The following is an 18,733-nucleotide window of genomic DNA, read 5'->3' as shown; positions in this document are numbered from 1 at the left end:
AGCTGATTCACACACTGAGGCTGAGGGCAGTGACAGCCTGGAATGTGACAGGGGAAGCCTTTAAACAAGGGGGGGCTTCTTTTATATTTATATATAGATACAGAAAAAAAAGGGTAGACTGACTCCTAATTAAACTATACAACCCTAAATTGCTTTATGATTTATTTTCTTCCTCCATGCTTTGTTATGTTTATAATTACTCAATCAATTTGTATTTTCTGAATTATTGGCTTTGGAGGCTGAGCTGTGCCCGGGGAGAAATTGCAGAGTTGAGTTCAGTTTACATCTGCAAATTGCTGTGCAGTTTAATAAGGGGTTTGGGTATTTTCAAACTGCACTGCAGCACCTCAGCTTTTATTGCAGTAGAACCAAAAGTTTTGGCTTTTCAGTCCTGTTAAAGAGACCTGCAGCAGTTTTAGAGCCCCCAGCAAAGGGGGACAGTGACTGATGCCACACACCAGGTTTGTGCCATAAGGCAGTTCAGCAGCACAACTTCAGTGCTGAATAAACACAAGTTTACACTTTACCTGCACTACTTCCTTGGGCTTTTTAAGCTGGGAAAGGAGAAAACTTCATGCTGCTTTTGCTAATACAGTGTTTTAGCATTAATTCAAAATTTGGTCCTTTATTAAGCATTTTAGGTTTACAAATGGTAACAAAAGTATAACACTTCCAAAGAAAACAAATCCCATTCCCAATGCTCTTCAAAATATTTCTCCTTTAAAACAGTCTTTGATTGTTTTGTGTTTAAATTAACAAAAGGTTTTTCCTGGCTTTCCTCGGGTTGTGTCCATCACCCACAGGCTCCTCTGCAGTGCTGGCACTCTCACTGAGCCCCCTCAGTCCTGCAGCTCCAGCTCCATTAACTGATTTTCTTCTGCCCTCTGCTCTTGGGGTCCCAGAGCATCACGACATTGAAGTAGAGCAGGAAGAGCAGGAAGTGCAGGCAGGACACCACGGCCACGGCCAGGGGGAAGAGGTCGGGCAGGCGCGGGGGAGGAGGCACGGCAGCGCTGAGCGCCGACAGCGCTCCCATCAGGGCCACGGACAGCAGGAACTGCAACACAACAGCGAGGGAGCCACGGAGCACCTCGGGCAGCTCGGCTGCCACCCCGCTGCTGGGGCTCTGCAGTGGCACTGAAAGGGACAGCCCCCCCTGCACCGGTGCTTCAGTGCTGGGAAAAGCTGCAGGGAAGAGGCAAAGAAATCAAATTTGCTTACCAGGCTCCTGACAATCCTGGGAAAGGACTTAACCCAGGACACATAGCCCTTGAGGGACAGGGAAAAGGCCTTGAGCTGTAGGTCCTCAGCTGAGGTCTTCTCCAGGATGGAGAAGGAGGCCAGGCACACGGCCAGGAAGGCGGGCGTGGTGACGGCGTAGGGCAGCAGCAGCTCATCCTTCAGCAGCAGGGGCAGCAGGCTGGTGGGACAGCAGGGACAGGAGGGAACACCAGTAAAGATCTGATCCCTTTCCCTGGGGCAGAACAGGCTTTGCATGGAATCACTGATGGGTTTGGGGTGGAAGAGACCTTAAAGCTCATCCTGACACCTCCCACTGTTCCAGGCTGCTCCAGCCTGGCCTTGGGCACTGCAGGGATCCAGGGGCAGCCACAGCTGCTCTGGGCACTGCCAGGGCCTGCCCACCCTGCCAGGGAACAATTCCTGCCCAACATCCCATCCAGCCCTGCCCTCTGGCAGTGGGAGCCGTTCCCTGTGTCCTGTCCCTCCATCCCTTGTCCCCAGTCCCTCTCCAGCTCTGTTAACAGTTTTCCCAACTCACCTGAAAGTTGACACAAGTAGAAACCACGTGGCCATGAAGGGGATTTCATTTATGATTAAACAGACTGGGCTAGAATGAGAGGAAGAAAAAGAGAAATCAACCATTCCCATATCAAACAGCACTCCCAGTCCCTGTGGGTATCCCCAGGGAGCAGCAGTGCTGGTGACTGTCCCCACAGGCAGCACTGGAAGGACACACCAGCCTGGCTCTGCTCACACACCTTCATTTACAAGTGATGCAGAAAAACAAATGTGCAGAGTTGTTAAAATCTGATCTATTTGCAAGTGAAAGCAGCATGCAATAAGAAGATGAAGAAAAGATGAAATTGTATCCTTAGAAAAATTATTTACTTACACTGACACGAGAAGAATAGATTTTTCATGGACTTGAAAGGAGAACAGGAAAAATGACAAGGCACAGCTGACCTTAGGAGAGAGAGCAGAGAGGTGTCAGCCTGGGACTGCCAAGCAAAGCTCTGCTTTGGTGGCTGCAGGTGCAGGCTGAAACCAGCTGAGTTTTCCAGTTCACTGCTGCATTTCCTGCAGTGCAAACCCCAGAGCAGCTCCTGTGCCACCCTCACAAAGTTCCTTGTCTGGAACTTTATCCAGAATTAGCCACAAAGTCCTTCAGGTAGAGCCTTGCTCTTGCTCAGCTTCCCTGACAAGAGCAAGGAATCACAACATTCCCACACACAGGCACTGGCAAATCCCACTCCTGGTAAGAATTACCCCATTTCTGACAGGAAATTTTCTCCTCATCATGAGCAGCCAACAGAAAAAGTAAACAAGTTGTCTTTTTATTTCTCCCACCAAATAAAAACATGTCAAACCAACCAGTTCTTAGGATAAATGTTAGTTTTAGGCAATGTTGTAATAAAATTGAAATGAGAAACTCTTTTTAACTTTATTGTTGTAACTCTGAAGCTTGGGCCCAGCTCCATCTAATTCTGATTTCAAGGAGAACTCAGTTTTTGCACAGGAGTCATGGCAATGTGCTTCAATTCAATGATGTGACTAAGAGAAGGCAAACATTTTGGAAAATGGGATAATTTTATTTTGAAACCACTCATGAGCTCACAATGTCCATTTGGGGAATTTTTAATGGAATTTTGCAGCCAGTGAAGGAAGAAAAACTGGCACTTTGGAAGCCAAACAAAAAGAGGAGAAATCCCAATTCTATGTGAGGTTTAAACGTGTGTGGAATCTTCCAAAGGCTCTTCAGAGGAAGATAATAAAAATACAGAGTTAAATAAAGAAAACTGAGCTTAAGGAACAAGTCTGGGTTTAAGGGCCAGGTCAGAGCCCTGGATTTGAGACAGTAAAACACTTTTTAACCAATTCCTGCAGCATTTGATGGCTCCCACCCTCTGTGCCCTGCACAAGCACTGCTGGCTGCCCTCCAGTGCCCGTGGTGGGTACAGAAGAGGAGCAGTGAACAGCAAACACTCACCAAGGCAAACTTAAACCCTCGCAGGGAAGGCTGGACAGTGAGCTTGATACAGGCAGGGAGCAGGCTCAGGAATGTTACAGCAAAACTAAAGCATTGGGGAAGAAAAACAGTTTTAATACATGAGTGACTAGAGCCATTAACACTTCTCTCTGCAGAGCCAGACCTGAATTCTTCACTGAGGCAAGGAGAACTGGGAGCTTGACTATTAAGAGTGTTGAAAGATATTTGAATTCTTTGAATTTGAAAAACTTAACTCAGTTTTAACCAGGCAGCTTAAATCACTATATAAACAAGCAGGGAATTTTCTAGTCATAAACATTCTCAGTATTTCTCCAACATGACTTGGCAGAAAAATACGGTATAGGAAAGAATACAATTTAAGAAAATTTACTCCTCTTGCAAAAAATATTGCAGATAAATCCACCTAAGGCACTCCAGTTGTGTCTTACCTGAGTTTTAGCTGAGTTCGAGGAGATATTACATTCTTTATCTTTATAAGGACACTTAGACTGCACCAAATATTGGCGACTTTATCCTGGAAGGAAATGAAAAGGCAATCAGTGATAATTATATCTAATTACACTCAGGTTTGTGGGAGCAATGGGGTTTGGGAGGTGGGGATTGTTGGGTTTCTGCCATGAGAGTGCAAGGAACACTTGCAGGAGTACATCACATTCTCAGATGTACTGGGGATGATTGTGCTCTTCAAAAATGGAAATTTTCAAGAGACCCAATTAAAACAGGCTCTAAAATAAGTGAGAAATAATTCTTCAGCACCAGAGACAACAACTTAACCCATGAGAGCAGACATTTTGTGGAGTAAGGCTGTGAGACTGTCCCTGGGTAAACCCTGGCCCGTGTGGATCCTTTCTCCCTCTGTGCTGTTCCCTCCCTACCTGCCCCGCTCGCTGCCCGCTAGCACTGACAGAGTTAACCCCAATAAATCAACAACTCTAAAGACATTAGCACTTGTGCTAGGATCGCTTTCAAAATTAGATTTGTAACTGCAGCTCTCCTGCTGGTGAAACTCATCCCCAGACAGCTGCTGGAGGCACAGCTGTGTGGACACAACTCCCAGCAGCAACTGAGCCCCCGGGTCCCGCTGGCAGCGCCCGGAATCTGCCGGGGATTGCGGGGAGCACGGTCCTGGCAGCGCCAGCACCTCCCCACAGCCACCAGCAAGTGTTCCCGGGCTGCAAATGGGAACTGGCACACCCTGGCTGCAAATGGGAGCTGCACACAACCTGTCACACCCCAGGCCAAGTTACTGAGCGCTGCTTACGTGGACAAATTCTCATTTTATCTCCATCAGCATCCAGCAAGTCGCTGCCCTGAGCGGCTCAGAAAATATTCGGGCTAATATTAGACTAAAATCCTCCAGCTCTTTCAGACTCGCTGCTTATTGTCATTTAAAGATTTTCTTTTGAAACCTGGTACTCAATAAAAGGTGTGCTGAGCAAAACGATTCCTTTATAAATTCCAAATAATTCTCAAGGAAAAGGGTCATTGGTTTTTTTGAAGTTGCTTGGTGTTTGTTGGAGTTTTTTAAATAAGCCAGCAGAGAATACACTAAGAACACCTCCACTGCCTTTGGTACATCAGCACTAACTTTTGGGAGGAAAAAGTGTCAGTTGTGATATTATTTACATCTGAAAAAGTTTAAAAGAATAATTAAGATTAATCAAACTACATGAGAACTTGCTTTAATTCCTTGTGACAACCTGGAAATTCAAAGCTTCATTTTTTAGGTTAAGCCTGAAATTGAGAATCTGCTGTCAAAAGTGTAATATTGACTCATGCCCCAATTAAAACAGCAGCAGCTCCCTGTGACCTGGGAATCCTTTCTTTTATCCCAAATTCCTGTGGCATTGCCATTTGGACATGGGAACCCTTTCTTTTATCCCAAATTCCTGTGGCATTGCCATTCAGTAAATGAGGAATTGAGTGACTGGATTAAGGCTCGGCACCTTCAGCATGGGTGTGTCCACACCATGAGCAAAACCAAAAGCAGAAGTGGCCTAAAACTTTTGGAAAATATTGTGGAAACTGCACAAGGTGAGTCAAAAAGGAAGTTCTAGGCTGTATCTAAAACACCATAAAAAAACTATTTTTTTTAAATAATCCCATTGAAAAGAGGGGACAGAACCCAAGAGGCTGAAGCCATTGACTTTCAAGGTGACATCTTGTGACACTGTCAATTACTATGGAATCTATTTCAATGGAAAAATGTATGGATTGAAGTATGGGTTTGATGATGGGATAAGTGTTGTCTCCTGGTATAATATCCTGGAAGATGCCAGCTGAGCTGGGGTTAAACACTGGATTAAATAACTGGCAAGAAAGGACTGCTGAAGAAGCCGTCTCGAGTTACTCGCCCTGCGCTTGTCTCCCCCATGAAATCCTAAAGGTCAGCCTGAAGGTTCCTCCAGGGATCTAAGAATACAGGACAGGGCAGTGGGTGGGAGAAGAAAACATGCATGCCTCAAACAAGCCTCTGTCAATGGGAAAGAGTCTTCTGAGTACTTGCATGATTTGTTCCACGTCGGTGCCGAACGGGAGCCAGCAGGCAGCGAAGGACACCAGCACTGTCCCTGCCAGTTTGGCCAAGAGCACCAACCTGCAACAGCACAGCACATCAGCACAGCAGGGCTGGGCAAAACCCTGCAGGACAGCAGCACCTCCCACAGCTCATTCCCACAGAAATGAACCCAGGGATGCCCACAGAAATGAACCCAGGGATGCCCACCTGCACACAAGGACAACCCCACTCCCCATTCCCCAGGCTGATTCCTGGGGAGGATAAAACACTTTAAATCCACTTACCCCTTTCCTTTCAGTCCCTTCTTGAAGCACTTGCCAAGTAAATAGCAAAAAAAGGGCAGGGAATGGTAGAGCTCCATTTGCTTATAATTTAAGGCCAAGCAAAATGCCACAGAGCCCAGGAGGTCCCAGTCATGGGACAAACAAAGGACAGCCCACAGGGCCAAGCCAAGGCTCACTGAGTTGTATATGGTTTTTTATGTCAAGGACAAGATACACATCTCACTTTTGGAAGGCAGCAATTAATGCCCTGGGGGAAAGCAGAAATAGTTTGTAAAATGAGTTTTGCCAAGTTAGCTTTAAGAACATGTTGCCAGTTGTGACCATGTTGCCCCCAAAGATAAAAGAATTACTTCCATTGAAAGTGTCATTTTTAGATTTCCAAAGTTTGATTCAGAGCTTGCCCAGGCAAATCTGAGGGCAAATTCTGTGTGTGTTAATTACACATGTAATTACACATGCATCCAGCCAAGCCAGCTATGGTGGCAGTGACAGTTCTCTGCAACAAGCAACATTTCCTTCTTGGTATTCACATGAGTAATGATAAAGCTCTCACAACCTTTCCCTGACTGCTAGTTGCTAAAAACAATGTTACTGCCTTGTGACTTTGAAAAGAGCCTCCCAGGCTCAGATTTTGAATAGACTAAGCTACACTTACTATTAAACTGCAACAAAGTTTTGCAATTTTTGTAAACTGTAACAAAAGCTTTGGTTTTAACTTGTTTTCTGAAAAACTTTCAAAAAACAGTAAACACAGAATCCCAGACTGGTTTGAATTGGAAAGGACCTTAAAGCCCATCCAGTGCCACCCCTACCATGGCAGGGACACTGACACTGTCCCAGGGTGCTCCAGCCTGGCCTTGGGCACTGCCAGGGGCAGCCACAGCTCCTCTGGGCACCCTGTGCCAGGGCCTGCCCACCCTCCCAGGGAGGAATTTCTCCCTAATATCCAATCCCAACCCACCCTCTGGCAGTGGGAAGCCATTCCCTCCTGTCCTGTCACTCCATCCCTTGTAAACAGTCCCTTGTATTTCTTGTATTGTCAGAAATGTCACAATATTTTGTTTTCCCTCTGTCAAGCTAAGCAGCTGTGACAACACATCCAGCTTGCCCACGGAGCTCTCAGCCCACTCACATTTCCCACTCCCCATCACCAGGTGCATTTGACACCTCATTGATTTCACATCAGCAAACTCACACCGAGGCCCTGATGGTGCAGCAGCTCAGGGAAAGCAATCCCTGCCTTGCTGGGGCTGCTCAGAGGGTGGCATTGCCCACAGCACCGTGGCAGGGCTGGCACAGAAACCTGCAGAAATCAGGAAATCCCTGCCTCAGCAGCAGTGCTGCACCTCCAGCACGGGGTGAGCTGACAGCACTGGGCTGCCCCTGTACAAAACCAGTGTAACAGCAGGACTGGCATCAAAGAGCCCCTGTGCAGGCAGCCCTGAACTCACCTCCCTGAGCCGGGCAGCCAAGGCACAAGGGGAGGCTGCACACAGCTCCACCTGCCACTGCTCTGCCAGCCTGGCAAGATCTGAGGGCATTCCCTGTGCACACACAAATCACAGGAGCACAGCCCATCACTCTCCTCCCTGTCACAGCCCCACTGATGCTGCTGCAGTCAAGTGACTGACAGGGAGATCAGCTGGAGGCATGGCAAGAGTGATATTCACGTTGGGATTGATTTGTGCCAATATCAATAATTTTTATCTCCAATATGTTTCAGACTTGCAGCTTCCTTTGAAATCTCTGTTTGGGGTGGGCAGAACCCCCCAGATGGCTCTGTACACCACAGCCACCCCCTGCTCAGCTAACAAGAGCTAAGGAGCAGTAATTCCATAAACAGAATGCATTGCCATGCAGAACAAGGATACTGGAAGTGCCCATGGTCGATAAGGATGAGGCCTGGGTAAAGCAGGATGCAGAGAGCACTGGAAACCTGGCAAGAATCAAAAAGGAGAGGGGAAAAAGAATTAGTCCAAAATTAGACATTAGACAGAGGAACTACTCCAGTACAAAAATGTGCCCCTCCATGGTGCATCCTATAGGTAGGAATATTATTCTCTACAAGTCATCATTTGCCATTAATAAAAAAGGATAAAGATTTGCCATAAATTAGAAAATATTGAATATTGCCTGCCCTTTACAACAGCTCAAAGATCACCTACACCTATGGTAAATCACTCCAAAAATCAGCAGACTTGTTATTCCAAAATCTACTGTAAGGAGTATTCAAGACAAAGCACAAATCCCCCCCCGCCCCGCCACACATATTTTTTGGGGGTTTTCTTTTAGTACTCAAGTAATAAATTAATGGAAAATCTTGTAATTAAAAGCATTCAAATAACTGCTGTAAGATTAAAAAAAATACTTTTTAAATGTTTTAAAGTGAAAAGCTTATAATATAAGCTATAGTGGTTGCCATCAGTTTTACAGGGAAGCCATCAGGGTGTTCTAGGTGTTAATTAAGTCTGTGTTACACTTCTACTCTGTTCTAACAGTGTTTTCTTTGTTTAATTTACACACACCAGGTACTTGCCTTTTTTTTAGCAGATGTTTCTTTCAAGGAAAAACAATATAAAATAACTGCAGGGATATAAACCAGCAGATCAGCAACAAACACTGAAAAATAAAGATTAACTTTCCATTAGAATCCTCCCACAAGGAGGAGGCAAGGAAAAAACACAGGCAAATAAACATCAAAATATCAGAAATAAACTGGGCAGTTCCACTTCAAAGGACAAAAAGAACCAGGTCTACAGAATTTGATCTTGTTAATGTTTCTCAGGCTCATTTCTGATGTCCCCAAGCTGCTGCTGCCACGTGTTCAGCTGTCCTGGCTGCTGGCACAGCCTCAGTCACTCTCTAGTTCCTGACATGCCACAGGCAGGGCAGGCATTCGGGAATGGCCCCGAGGAACCAGCCCTGCTGCACCCAGGTTGTGGGGCAGCACTGAGAGCCCGGGGCAGGGAATAAACCCCAGATTATCCCAGTCTCTGTGGGAATTACCAGTGATGGGGACAGAGGGACTGAGAGCTGGGATTTGGCTTTCAGCTCCTGCCCACAGCAGGCATTTGTGAGAGGGGACAAGAAACAGAGCCAGCAGGGTCCCCTGCCCAGGGAATGTACAGCAGGTGAATTCTTCTTGAATTGTCAAAAAAACCTCAGATTATTTCCACAAACCACTTTCAGCAAATGTGCAGTGGCTCCAAGAGGGAAACAAGCTGTTTAAACATTTCAGTTATCCAGGGGTGAATGGTTTTGCCAGCTTAAGCCACAACTAAACAAATATAACCAAGGTGTTAGCAAAACAAATACACTGAAGCTTAAAATAAAGCTGCCATTGACTATCCTGAATTATTTTAATGCACTCCTCTAATGGCCCCTGTTAAAAAGTGTTTATCAGCTCTCCAGATCCATCAGTGTAGTGTCAAGTGAGTTGATTTCAAAATTAATAAAGACCATTTCAAGGGTAATTAAATACTAGTGATTTTTATTTTTTTTTCAATTCAATCAATTACCAGAGAGCAGACTGAGAGGTTTGTGAGGTACAGAAAAGCTATTGATGAACAACAAATTCTGCTGCTGCAATCAAAAAGCATTTTGTGTTAGAAAATGCAAAAGACATTTCAAATGAAAAAATAGTAACAAGAAACAAGAGTTCACTGGCCACATTGTTTGCTGTCCCGCTGCTGCAGCTACTAAATTATGGTACAAATCTTCTTCTGCATTTGTTTGCAGTTCAAAATAATCAAATGGTGGAAGACAAATTTAGAATACAAGTAGTAAAATAATTTTTTTTTTTTCTCACAGTAAAAATATCAAATATCTCTGCCTTTGAGATCAGCTCCAAATGAAGATCTCTGATACCTCCAGAGATTAAGTCAGGAAAAGCCAGGCTATATGTAAAATAATTTTACAATAAAAATCAAGTTAAGCTACAAATAAAAGACTATTTATCAGAATAGAAGGGAAAACAAGAATAGTTTTCAAAATTAAAAAGTGGGTCTAAGCTATGAAGAGTAGTTGTGTTTTAGAGTTTTTAATTAATTACTTGGGTTGAAAACTTGTTTCTATATTTTATATTTATCAGGTCACAGATGATGGCAGAAGAGGAAATAATGCAGGAATTTGGCTCAGAAATGGACCTGCAAATGGACCCAATTAAAAATCTGATAATAAAGCAGTAAAGAGAGAGAAGCTGCAAATTAAACATGCTGAATTAGTAAGCAAGACAAATGTGCAGGATGATCCCAAGGAAATATCATCTCCCTACCTGTTGTACGCATAAATAACTTATGGGGCTGGCTCTCGTAGCCCCGAGATGTGTGCAGAGCAACCCAATCAGGATTTATTAACTTTGCACTGTAAAACAAAGTACAGACACATCAAAATGCAGACAGTTCTCATTTCCCTTCACACTCCTTGCAGCAATAAAGATGACACAGACATGAGCAGATTCCAAGAATTAAGATGAATGAGAAGAAATATTTCAGAGAGCAATAGTGATCAATGAAAGCTTTCCTCACCACTAGATCAGTTTACACTATAGACTGTTTCACAATTAAAAAAAAATAACCTTTGGAAACAGTAAAAATGGAATACAATATTTATTAGGACAAGATAACCACCTCCAGTCTGGTTCCAGGGACTTTAAAAAAAAACAATTGTAAATACCTTTCATGCTTAAGTATTAAATATAAACCATTTACAGTTCACATAGATGCCCCACATAGCTGTGCCTGTGCACTTTAACCTACATTCTTATTCCATAAGTCTCATTCCAACAGCAGCAAAGCCCTTGTGGAAAAAGTATTCCAATAACAGAATTCTATTTACATGATATGCACTCATCAAATGTCACTTGGGCTCTGCACACACGAGAGCTTTCCCAGGCAATGCCCCCTGTTCCTGCAGCACTGTCCCCTGGGCATCCCACATCCAGCAGTGGTTTGTAGGGAAAGCTGAATATCCAGAGAGAAAAATGTAACACAGGATGTCAAACACTGAACTCACATGTAGGCACACACAAAACTGTGATAGGCAGTGAGAGGTGGGTAATCCAGGCCCCAGTACAGCAGGTTGTTGTCACTTGTATTGAAATACCTAAAATAAATAAAATTCAATTTAAAGACTGCATTTCCAGCTTGGTTTTATCCAAGGAAAAGACTGAATACTAAATGCATTCCAAATCCAAAATAGAAGGTGGCAACATCTATACCTGCCCAATTTTACTGCACATTTAAAAAGTCTCAAGCAACAAAACAACAGCAAAAAAGTGATGCAGAATTCACATATTTGTGTTTGGGGAAAAAGCTGCTAAAGCTCACTTCAGTGGAGAGAAAAACTCCTGGTTCTACCTCCAAACCCAGGAGGGCCATGTGAAAGGAAGGAAAAGGATTTTCCCATTTGGGATTATGTGGTGTGAGGATTTCTGTGGCAGCAGTCACAACGAAGTCAGCTCTCCCAAATGAGATCAGAGGGGTTTGGCCAAGGAGAAGCCCCAGCCCCTTCCCACCTCCCACTGAAACACTGCCTGCCTGCTCCCACTGCCACGGGGCAGGCTCCTGGCTCTTCCACCTCCTCTCCTCAAATGCAGCCAATTTTTGACATTTATAATAGTAAATGATATTTCTTGAATTCTTTATGAGCTGCCTGAAGTGTCTTCTGAACAGATGATAAATCACATTTCTTTGAGTTGCATCTCTGCCTCTTATCCTCCAATTCAAGATTGCTCCTGCCAAGGCAGTGCAGATTCTTCATGCAGGATGTCACAGTTTGCAACTTTCAGGGCACCTGCCAGTTTTAGGGGTTTCTTTTTTCATTTTACCTTCCATAAAGTTTTCAATTAAAAAAAATAAAAACAACTCATATATCCAGTGATATTTAGTGAGGAAGCTTTCAGAGTTTTAATTAAGAGTAGAATCAAAAAGGATATTTCTAAAGGACTTCACAGAATAATATAAACCAGAAATATTTAAATCCTAGAATGTAATCCCTTGCACATCAGCCAAGATGTGCTGTTCCAAACACCCAATTTGCTCTGTTAAAGATTCAATTCCCCAGCAGACCCAACCCAAAACCCCCTTCAATTATCAATGTAAAACTACATCAATTACAGAACCAGAGAGCAAATACAAGGCCAAGGTGCCCACCTGGCAGCCCCTCAGGCAAAGCCAGCCTGCAGCAGGGTCTGATCTGGCCCCTGGGACTGCCTGGGGATATTGGCTGCTCTAACTCCTCATTTTAAGGAGACACAGCTCAGTGCAGCAGAGTGGATCAAAGCTGCCAACTCCATTATTATGTAACACCTCTGATCCCAACTCTGGCACGGTCAGGGTTTGGATATCCCACAAAAAAAAAGTTCCTATATTCTCATTTTTGTCCAACAGGATGATCTGAGGTCACTACACAGAGCCATCTGCAGAGTTCACATGTATTTACAGAACACAACTGGTCTGTTCTCCAATAGATAGCCACAGAAAAATTACACCATGCACCCAAAACACCCCTGTCCTTGCTGGAAGATGAGCAGGAATTCCAACAAAATCCAATTTGAGTTGTAGCACATATATGGACTAAATTTTTACTCTAAAGAATATTAGGAATAATGGAAAACCAAATAAAATCTTTAGAATAATTCTCCCCCTGTTTTACATGATCTGCACAAACAAAGCTCACTCCACTTAAATCTAGGATCCAGAATTCCCACATTGCAGAATCCCATGGATCATGGAAGCAAACAATGAACTCAGAGGTGTCAAACACGAGCAGTTCTCCCCCCCTTCTCCCTTTGTAAGCAGCACCTACCACTGCCTGATGGGGAGGTTGTAGGTGATCTCCTGCCAGTGCCTCTGAGCCTCGTAGTCTCCATACATGGGTGGTTTTCCTGCCCCTAAAAGGAGAGGACACAGCATTCAGGACATTATTTGGTTTATAGATTGCTTTCCCCCAGTTAGGTATTGCATATTAATTACTAATTTTATTCTCCATCCCTCTATATTGAGAGCAAATAGAGACCTCATCATGCAGTCTAACAGAGAGGAAAAAAAAAAGATGTGTGTTCTTTTGGCTTTCTGGAGATTTCTGCAATGAGCATTTATCAAGATACTCTGCTGTGAAGAACTGCTTCCTCATCTGACAAAAAAAATCATTTCCAAGTGCAGATGAAAAATGTGGTACTTTCCCTGAACTAGGAAAATGCACATAATGGACATGTTACAGTGATTCTGTGGGAGCTGCTGCACTCCTTGGTGTGTGATAATTGTCAATATTCTCACTTGTTTCAGCCATGCCATGGTACCTGACTATTCATATCATTATAATACCATTATTTGCTATTTTCATGGAAAAGAAAGATTCATCGTTGCAAATACTTCAGATGTCAAATACTCTCCTTGATGGAAGCCTAACTGTGATAATGGCAGCATGCAAAGCATCTTCCCAGAGTTTATTTACTTCTATTAACCTGCTCATTGAGACCAGAAGCCAGACTGATTGTGCTCCCACTGAAATATTGACATGAGCCAGACAGAGATTTAAGAGGTTCTTTAAAATATAGGAAAGCCATCTGTGCTTTTACCATGATCTATGTTTGTGGGAATCCCACCAGCTCAGCAATGTGCAATTTATTCCCAGAAAGTGCAAAGGACCTCTTATCTCTGCTAATTCCTTCCTGGGGATGGAGAGAGCAGATTATCTCCACTCTCACACATTCAGATTAAAGTTTCCCAAATAACTGAGGTCACTGGAGCTTCATCAGTGGCAATTCTGCAGCTCTAAGATCAGTGAAACAAAGAATATGCCACTGGATTACTGAAATACAAAATAGGTATTTGAATCACTGAAATACAAAATAGACCTTACCCAAATTTTAGAGTGTTTGTGTGTGTATCAATTTCTCAATATTGAGAAAAAAAAGGGATGAAAAAAATTAATTGGCTTCAGAATGATCAAAAGTTTAATCCAAATGTTTGATTATTAAAAGCCAATTACCAATCAATTAGTTTGACAATGCACATTTAGCTTCCATCTACAGAAAGCAGCAAGTACACAGACAAACCTAGTTAAAAATTAATAAAACTGGAATATTTTATTTTAAAAGGCTCACAAATACCTTAAAAGTAGTGATCTTATTCAGTTGTATTGTTAACCTGGGAACAGATTTTTTTTTTAAAGGGTTTGAAGCTGCCTCCCCATACCTGTTTTTAGCAGGAGTTTGGACATGCATTCAAAAATCAGACATTAACCTATGAAACCAAATTTTTCCTCAGTAATTCCCCAAGACCAGGCCATCACTAATGGTAACTTTTCAAAACCAGGTATTAGTTTCTGCTTCTTCACTGAATTCCAGAGGCAGATCCAAAATGATGGCAAGGAACAGGGTGGGAATGAGACAGAGATCCAAGGGTAACAGTAAATGAGGGTGGAATTAAAAGTTTATCACATCTGCAGGAAGACAAAGAGGAAAAAAAAAATCCCAGTGGATTTATGTGCTTGACAGCTCTAACACTGGGGTTTGCCTTTTTACAGCCAGCCAATGCTCAAAGTTAAGCTTCAATAATTTGCTGGACTGGATCAGATTCAGCTTTTCCTATTCCAAAAGCACTTATATCAGCACTGGGGAGGAAATAAGATTTAAAATTTGTTATTTTAGCTCAGGCTTTATTTTAGACTCTCTTCCACAGTCTTGATTGGGATGAAATTAAATCAACTTACAAAAATCTAGTTAGCAACGGAATTCTAAATAAATCCTCTTGCACTGCAAGAGAAACTCAGTGTGTGCCTGAAGCCAGGGTGTTTCCTGCCTAGAAATGGGTAAAAACCTCAGTCACCTACAGACCTCTCAGAAATGGCATTGTGAGAAAGCAAACTCAAACCAAAACAATTGGAAATGCAGTTCAGCTTCAAGCAAATTCTTCAAATAAAGGAAGCCCAGAATTACCAGTTAAAAATCACCAGAATGCTCCCGAGCAGCTCAGGGGATGGGGCTCCCCATTGCCTCAAAAAACCAACCAGAGTAGAATTGGACTTGTGATTCTTTGGGCTGATGAGGATTGGAAGTATTGGTTCATTTTTTATCTTTTTTTAGATGTGCAGAGAGCAAGCCTTGTGCAAGTGTGGGAATGGAACTGGGAGGCTTGGAAAGGAACTTGCTAATTCTTTGCAAGCCTTCTGACACGAGGAGGAGAAAAACTCATCCATTACCAGAATGCAGCTCTGGCTCCTGCTGTAAACAAGCTTAAGGAGGTACAGCTACAGGGCAGAGTCATTGCTCACTCCATGTCACCTCTGCACTGTCTTCATTAGCACCAGCATTAGCTACACATAAGCTAAATAAAAATATAAATAATAAGGTCATATCTGCTACAGAATTTAGAAGACAATATGAGGCAAATGCACAAGTGGACTGCAATATTCTGCAAATAAAGGCACAGGGGAAAACAGCCAGATATTGATCCTAAAGCATTAATGATCATCAGCACTACGCAAAAAAAAAAGTTAAGGTTGGTTTTTCCAGGGTTCTGCTCCAAACTGATGTTAATCATGACACACTTCAAGAAATAAGAAAAAGGAATTCTTGGGGAAATCAAGAATAACAACAGTTGAAATAACACATTGCTTCCTATGTATGATTTTATATGAACATCAGTAAAATAAATAACAATAAAGCCCATTCATTCCCATTTGTGCCAAGCCCAGGCCCCCTCTCCCTGGGGCTGCTGCAGCCTGGGCAGTGCCTTACCTGAGTAGGAGCCCAGGGACACGGCCCAGCGCACGGTGAGCGCCAGCAGCACCGTCAGCGTCATCAGGCTCCACTTCTCCATGGCTGCCACCTGCTCCGGGCTCCTGGGGACACAGAGGGTCACTGTCACTGCAAGGCCAGCTCCTGTGCCCAGCATTCCCTACATTAACAACTCACTGCATTATAAACCTGGGAACACAGAGTGCCACTGCCACTGCACTGCCAGCTTCTGTGCCAGCCTGCCCTGCTGAAAAATAACAACTCACTGCATTATAAACCTGGGGACACAGAGCACAGAGTGTCACTGCCACTGCACTGCCAGCTCCTGTGCCCAGCATTAACAACTCACTGCACTATAAACCTGGGCACACAGCAGGGTCACTGTCACTGCACTGCCAGCTCCTGTGCCCAGCATTCCCTACATTAACGACTCACTGCATTATAAACCTGGGCACACAGAGTGTCACTGCCACTGCACTGCCAGCTCCTGTGCCCAGCCTGCCCTACATTAACAACTGACTGGATTATTCACAAGCACAGCAGTTGAAAAGTGAGTCAGTGTTACATTAATGCCACTTCTTTCCTCAGCTAAGAGCACCACAGACAGATTATGCAAAGTGCACACCTGGTTTATTTTAAACACTGCACTGCTGGTTTGTTTTAAACAAAATAAAAGTTATTTAAAAGTTAATTGGTGTCAGGAGACATTATTCTTCATCCTTCCACCCCCAAAAAGCAACAGGGCTGATGTCCCATCAAGCTCATTTCACCACACTAAGGATCCTGTAAAAGTAAGAAATATTGTCAGGTCTGTCAAAATGAAGGCAGTGTGAATGAAACTCAGAAACCAAGAAACAGGAAGATTATTATGTTGCCCTATGCAAAAAAAAATCTAAACTAACTATAAAATATGCAAACTTCAACCCAAAGAATCACAAAAAATTCAGTCTGAAGTAGGAAAAAAGTGAGGAAGAAACTACTCCAGTCTTGAAGGATACAGCTGCCACATATGTTCCTTGCAGAAAAGTCATCTTTTGATTTAAGTGAGTTTAATACACTTGTTACTGACCAAAACCAAAAATCCCACACAGCAGAAGCACTGAGCTGCTGTTTTAGTTACAAAATGCAACATCTAAGGCATGTTTAGATTATTCTTCTCCAATTCCAGCCATATGTATTTATTATTCACAGAAAGGTGTGACCCAACACCACCACCAAGGGGGAAAAAAGAAGTTAATTAATTAATAATATAAATCTGTGGCAGTAGATCTCCATCTACAGGTAGGAAGGTGAACACTGATACTTGCATGTTTTCACCTGTGCCTAAGCTACACGGGAGGCACTTTTATCTAAAGAAAAGATACATCAATTCTGGGTATCCTGTGGATAACAATGTTGGGAATGATTTTTAGGGGATGATAAAGATAGCTTGGTCAATCCCAAAGTTTTCACCTTCCCCTGGATGTGCAACACCTGATCAGGCGATCTCAAGATCCTACCTGAAAGCATGAGGTGAAAATCACAGCTAAAAAAAACCCAAAAAACCCAAAAAAACTGCTATCCTTCCACACTGCCTGCAATGAAGATTCAGATAAATAGCACCAGCACAAACCACCCAGCCCTGGCCCAGGGAAGCTGACAGAACTCAGCCATAGGTGCACGGGCCTGAATAGAACTTCTTTTAAAAGAGGTGTCAGCACTCATTTCAGCAGCTGCAAAACACACACGCTGAATGATTTCATTTGTTGCAGCAATACCTGTCCACAAGCCTGCTGTTTCCCTAATCCCTGTCAGGAGACGCCTTTATTCCTCCTCTCACCCCTCTGCTCTGCCCGGCCTCCTCAGAGCCCCCAGAGGCTCGCACCGGGCCGAGCTGCGAGCCCACCCGAGCTGGCCCGGTCACCAGCGGACCCTGCTGCCCCTCAGCGCCCCCAGAATCCTCGACCCGCTCTCCTTCACCCTCCAGAGCCTTGCAGCCCCCTCAGAATCCTCGACCCTCTCTTCCTCACCCCCCTCAGCCTTCCAACCCCCCCAGGAATCCTCGACCCTCTCTTCCTCACCCCCCTCAGCCTTTCAACCCCCCAAGAATCCTCGAGCCGCTCTTCCTCACCCCCCTCAGCCTTTCAGCCCCCTCAGAATCCTCGACCCGCTCTTCCTCACTCCCCTAAGCCTTTCAGCCCCCTCAGCCCCGTCACAATTCTCGACCCGCTCTCTTTCAACCCCCCTCAGCCTTCCAGCCCCCTCAGAATCCTCGAGCCGCTCTCTCTCACCCCCCCCCCCCCAGCCTCTCAGCCCGCTAAGTCCTCAGCACCCGTAGCCGGCTCACCCCGCAGCCCCCTCAGCCCCTTGACCGCCATCACCCTCGCTATCCCACAGCCCCCCGGCCGCCCTCAGCCCCGTCACGGCACAGCTCCCTCACCTCCCCTCCCGGCTCGGCCCCCGCTCCGTCCCGCGCTCCCCTCAGCCGGTGCCGCTCGCGGGCTCTCACCGGGCTCGGGCCGGCGCGCGCGCTTCCGCCTGCGCGGCGCCTTCCGGGCGGGCTCTGCGCGTGCGCGGGGCGGGAACCGGGAGCGCCTCAGGGACGCTCCGCCATGGCCGTGGTGGGGCCGGGTGGGAGCGCTGCGGGCTGCGCCGGCAGGAGGGGACGCGCCAGGGGCATCTCAGAGCTCGAGCCTGTGTCTAACGGGGCTCCGGGAGAGCTGGAGAGGGACTCTGGACGAGTGGCAATGGAAGGGGAATGGTTCCCACTGTCGGAGGGCAGGGATGGATGGGATATTGGGGAGGAATTCCTGGCCCTGGCACAGGTGTCCAGAGAAGCTGCGGCTGCCCCTGGATCCCTGGAAGTATCCACGACCAGGCTGGATGAGGCTTGGAACAACTTGGGGTAGTGGAAGGTGTCCCTGCCATGGCAGGGGTGGCACTGGATGGGCTTTAAGGTC

The 18,733-nt window shown here is 44.9% G+C and overlaps 1 protein-coding gene across 1 annotated transcript; it reads right to left on the bottom strand.

The window, feature by feature from the left end:
* Positions 1-597: 597 nt before the first annotated feature.
* Positions 598-18,292, bottom strand: ALG6 (ALG6 alpha-1,3-glucosyltransferase). The gene is made up of 15 exons (XM_058030175.1): positions 18,214-18,292; positions 15,795-15,898; positions 12,860-12,944; positions 11,066-11,155; positions 10,326-10,414; positions 8,589-8,671; positions 7,924-7,988; positions 6,053-6,238; positions 5,711-5,846; positions 3,679-3,764; positions 3,230-3,314; positions 2,135-2,205; positions 1,781-1,849; positions 1,222-1,420; positions 598-1,057 (listed from the first exon to the last, which is right to left on the bottom strand). Exons 2-15 carry the CDS (start codon positions 15,874-15,876, stop codon positions 863-865), a joined length of 1,521 nt encoding a protein of 506 aa, XP_057886158.1. The 5' UTR covers positions 15,877-15,898; positions 18,214-18,292; the 3' UTR covers positions 598-862.
* Between the last annotated feature and the right edge of the window lie 441 nt (positions 18,293-18,733).

The sequence above is a fragment of the Melospiza georgiana genome, chromosome 9, assembly GCF_028018845.1.
Source record: "Melospiza georgiana isolate bMelGeo1 chromosome 9, bMelGeo1.pri, whole genome shotgun sequence".
NCBI lineage: Eukaryota > Metazoa > Chordata > Aves > Passeriformes > Passerellidae > Melospiza > Melospiza georgiana.
Note: the sequence above shows the minus strand (reverse complement) of the source record. Positions and strands in the feature narration are given on the sequence as shown.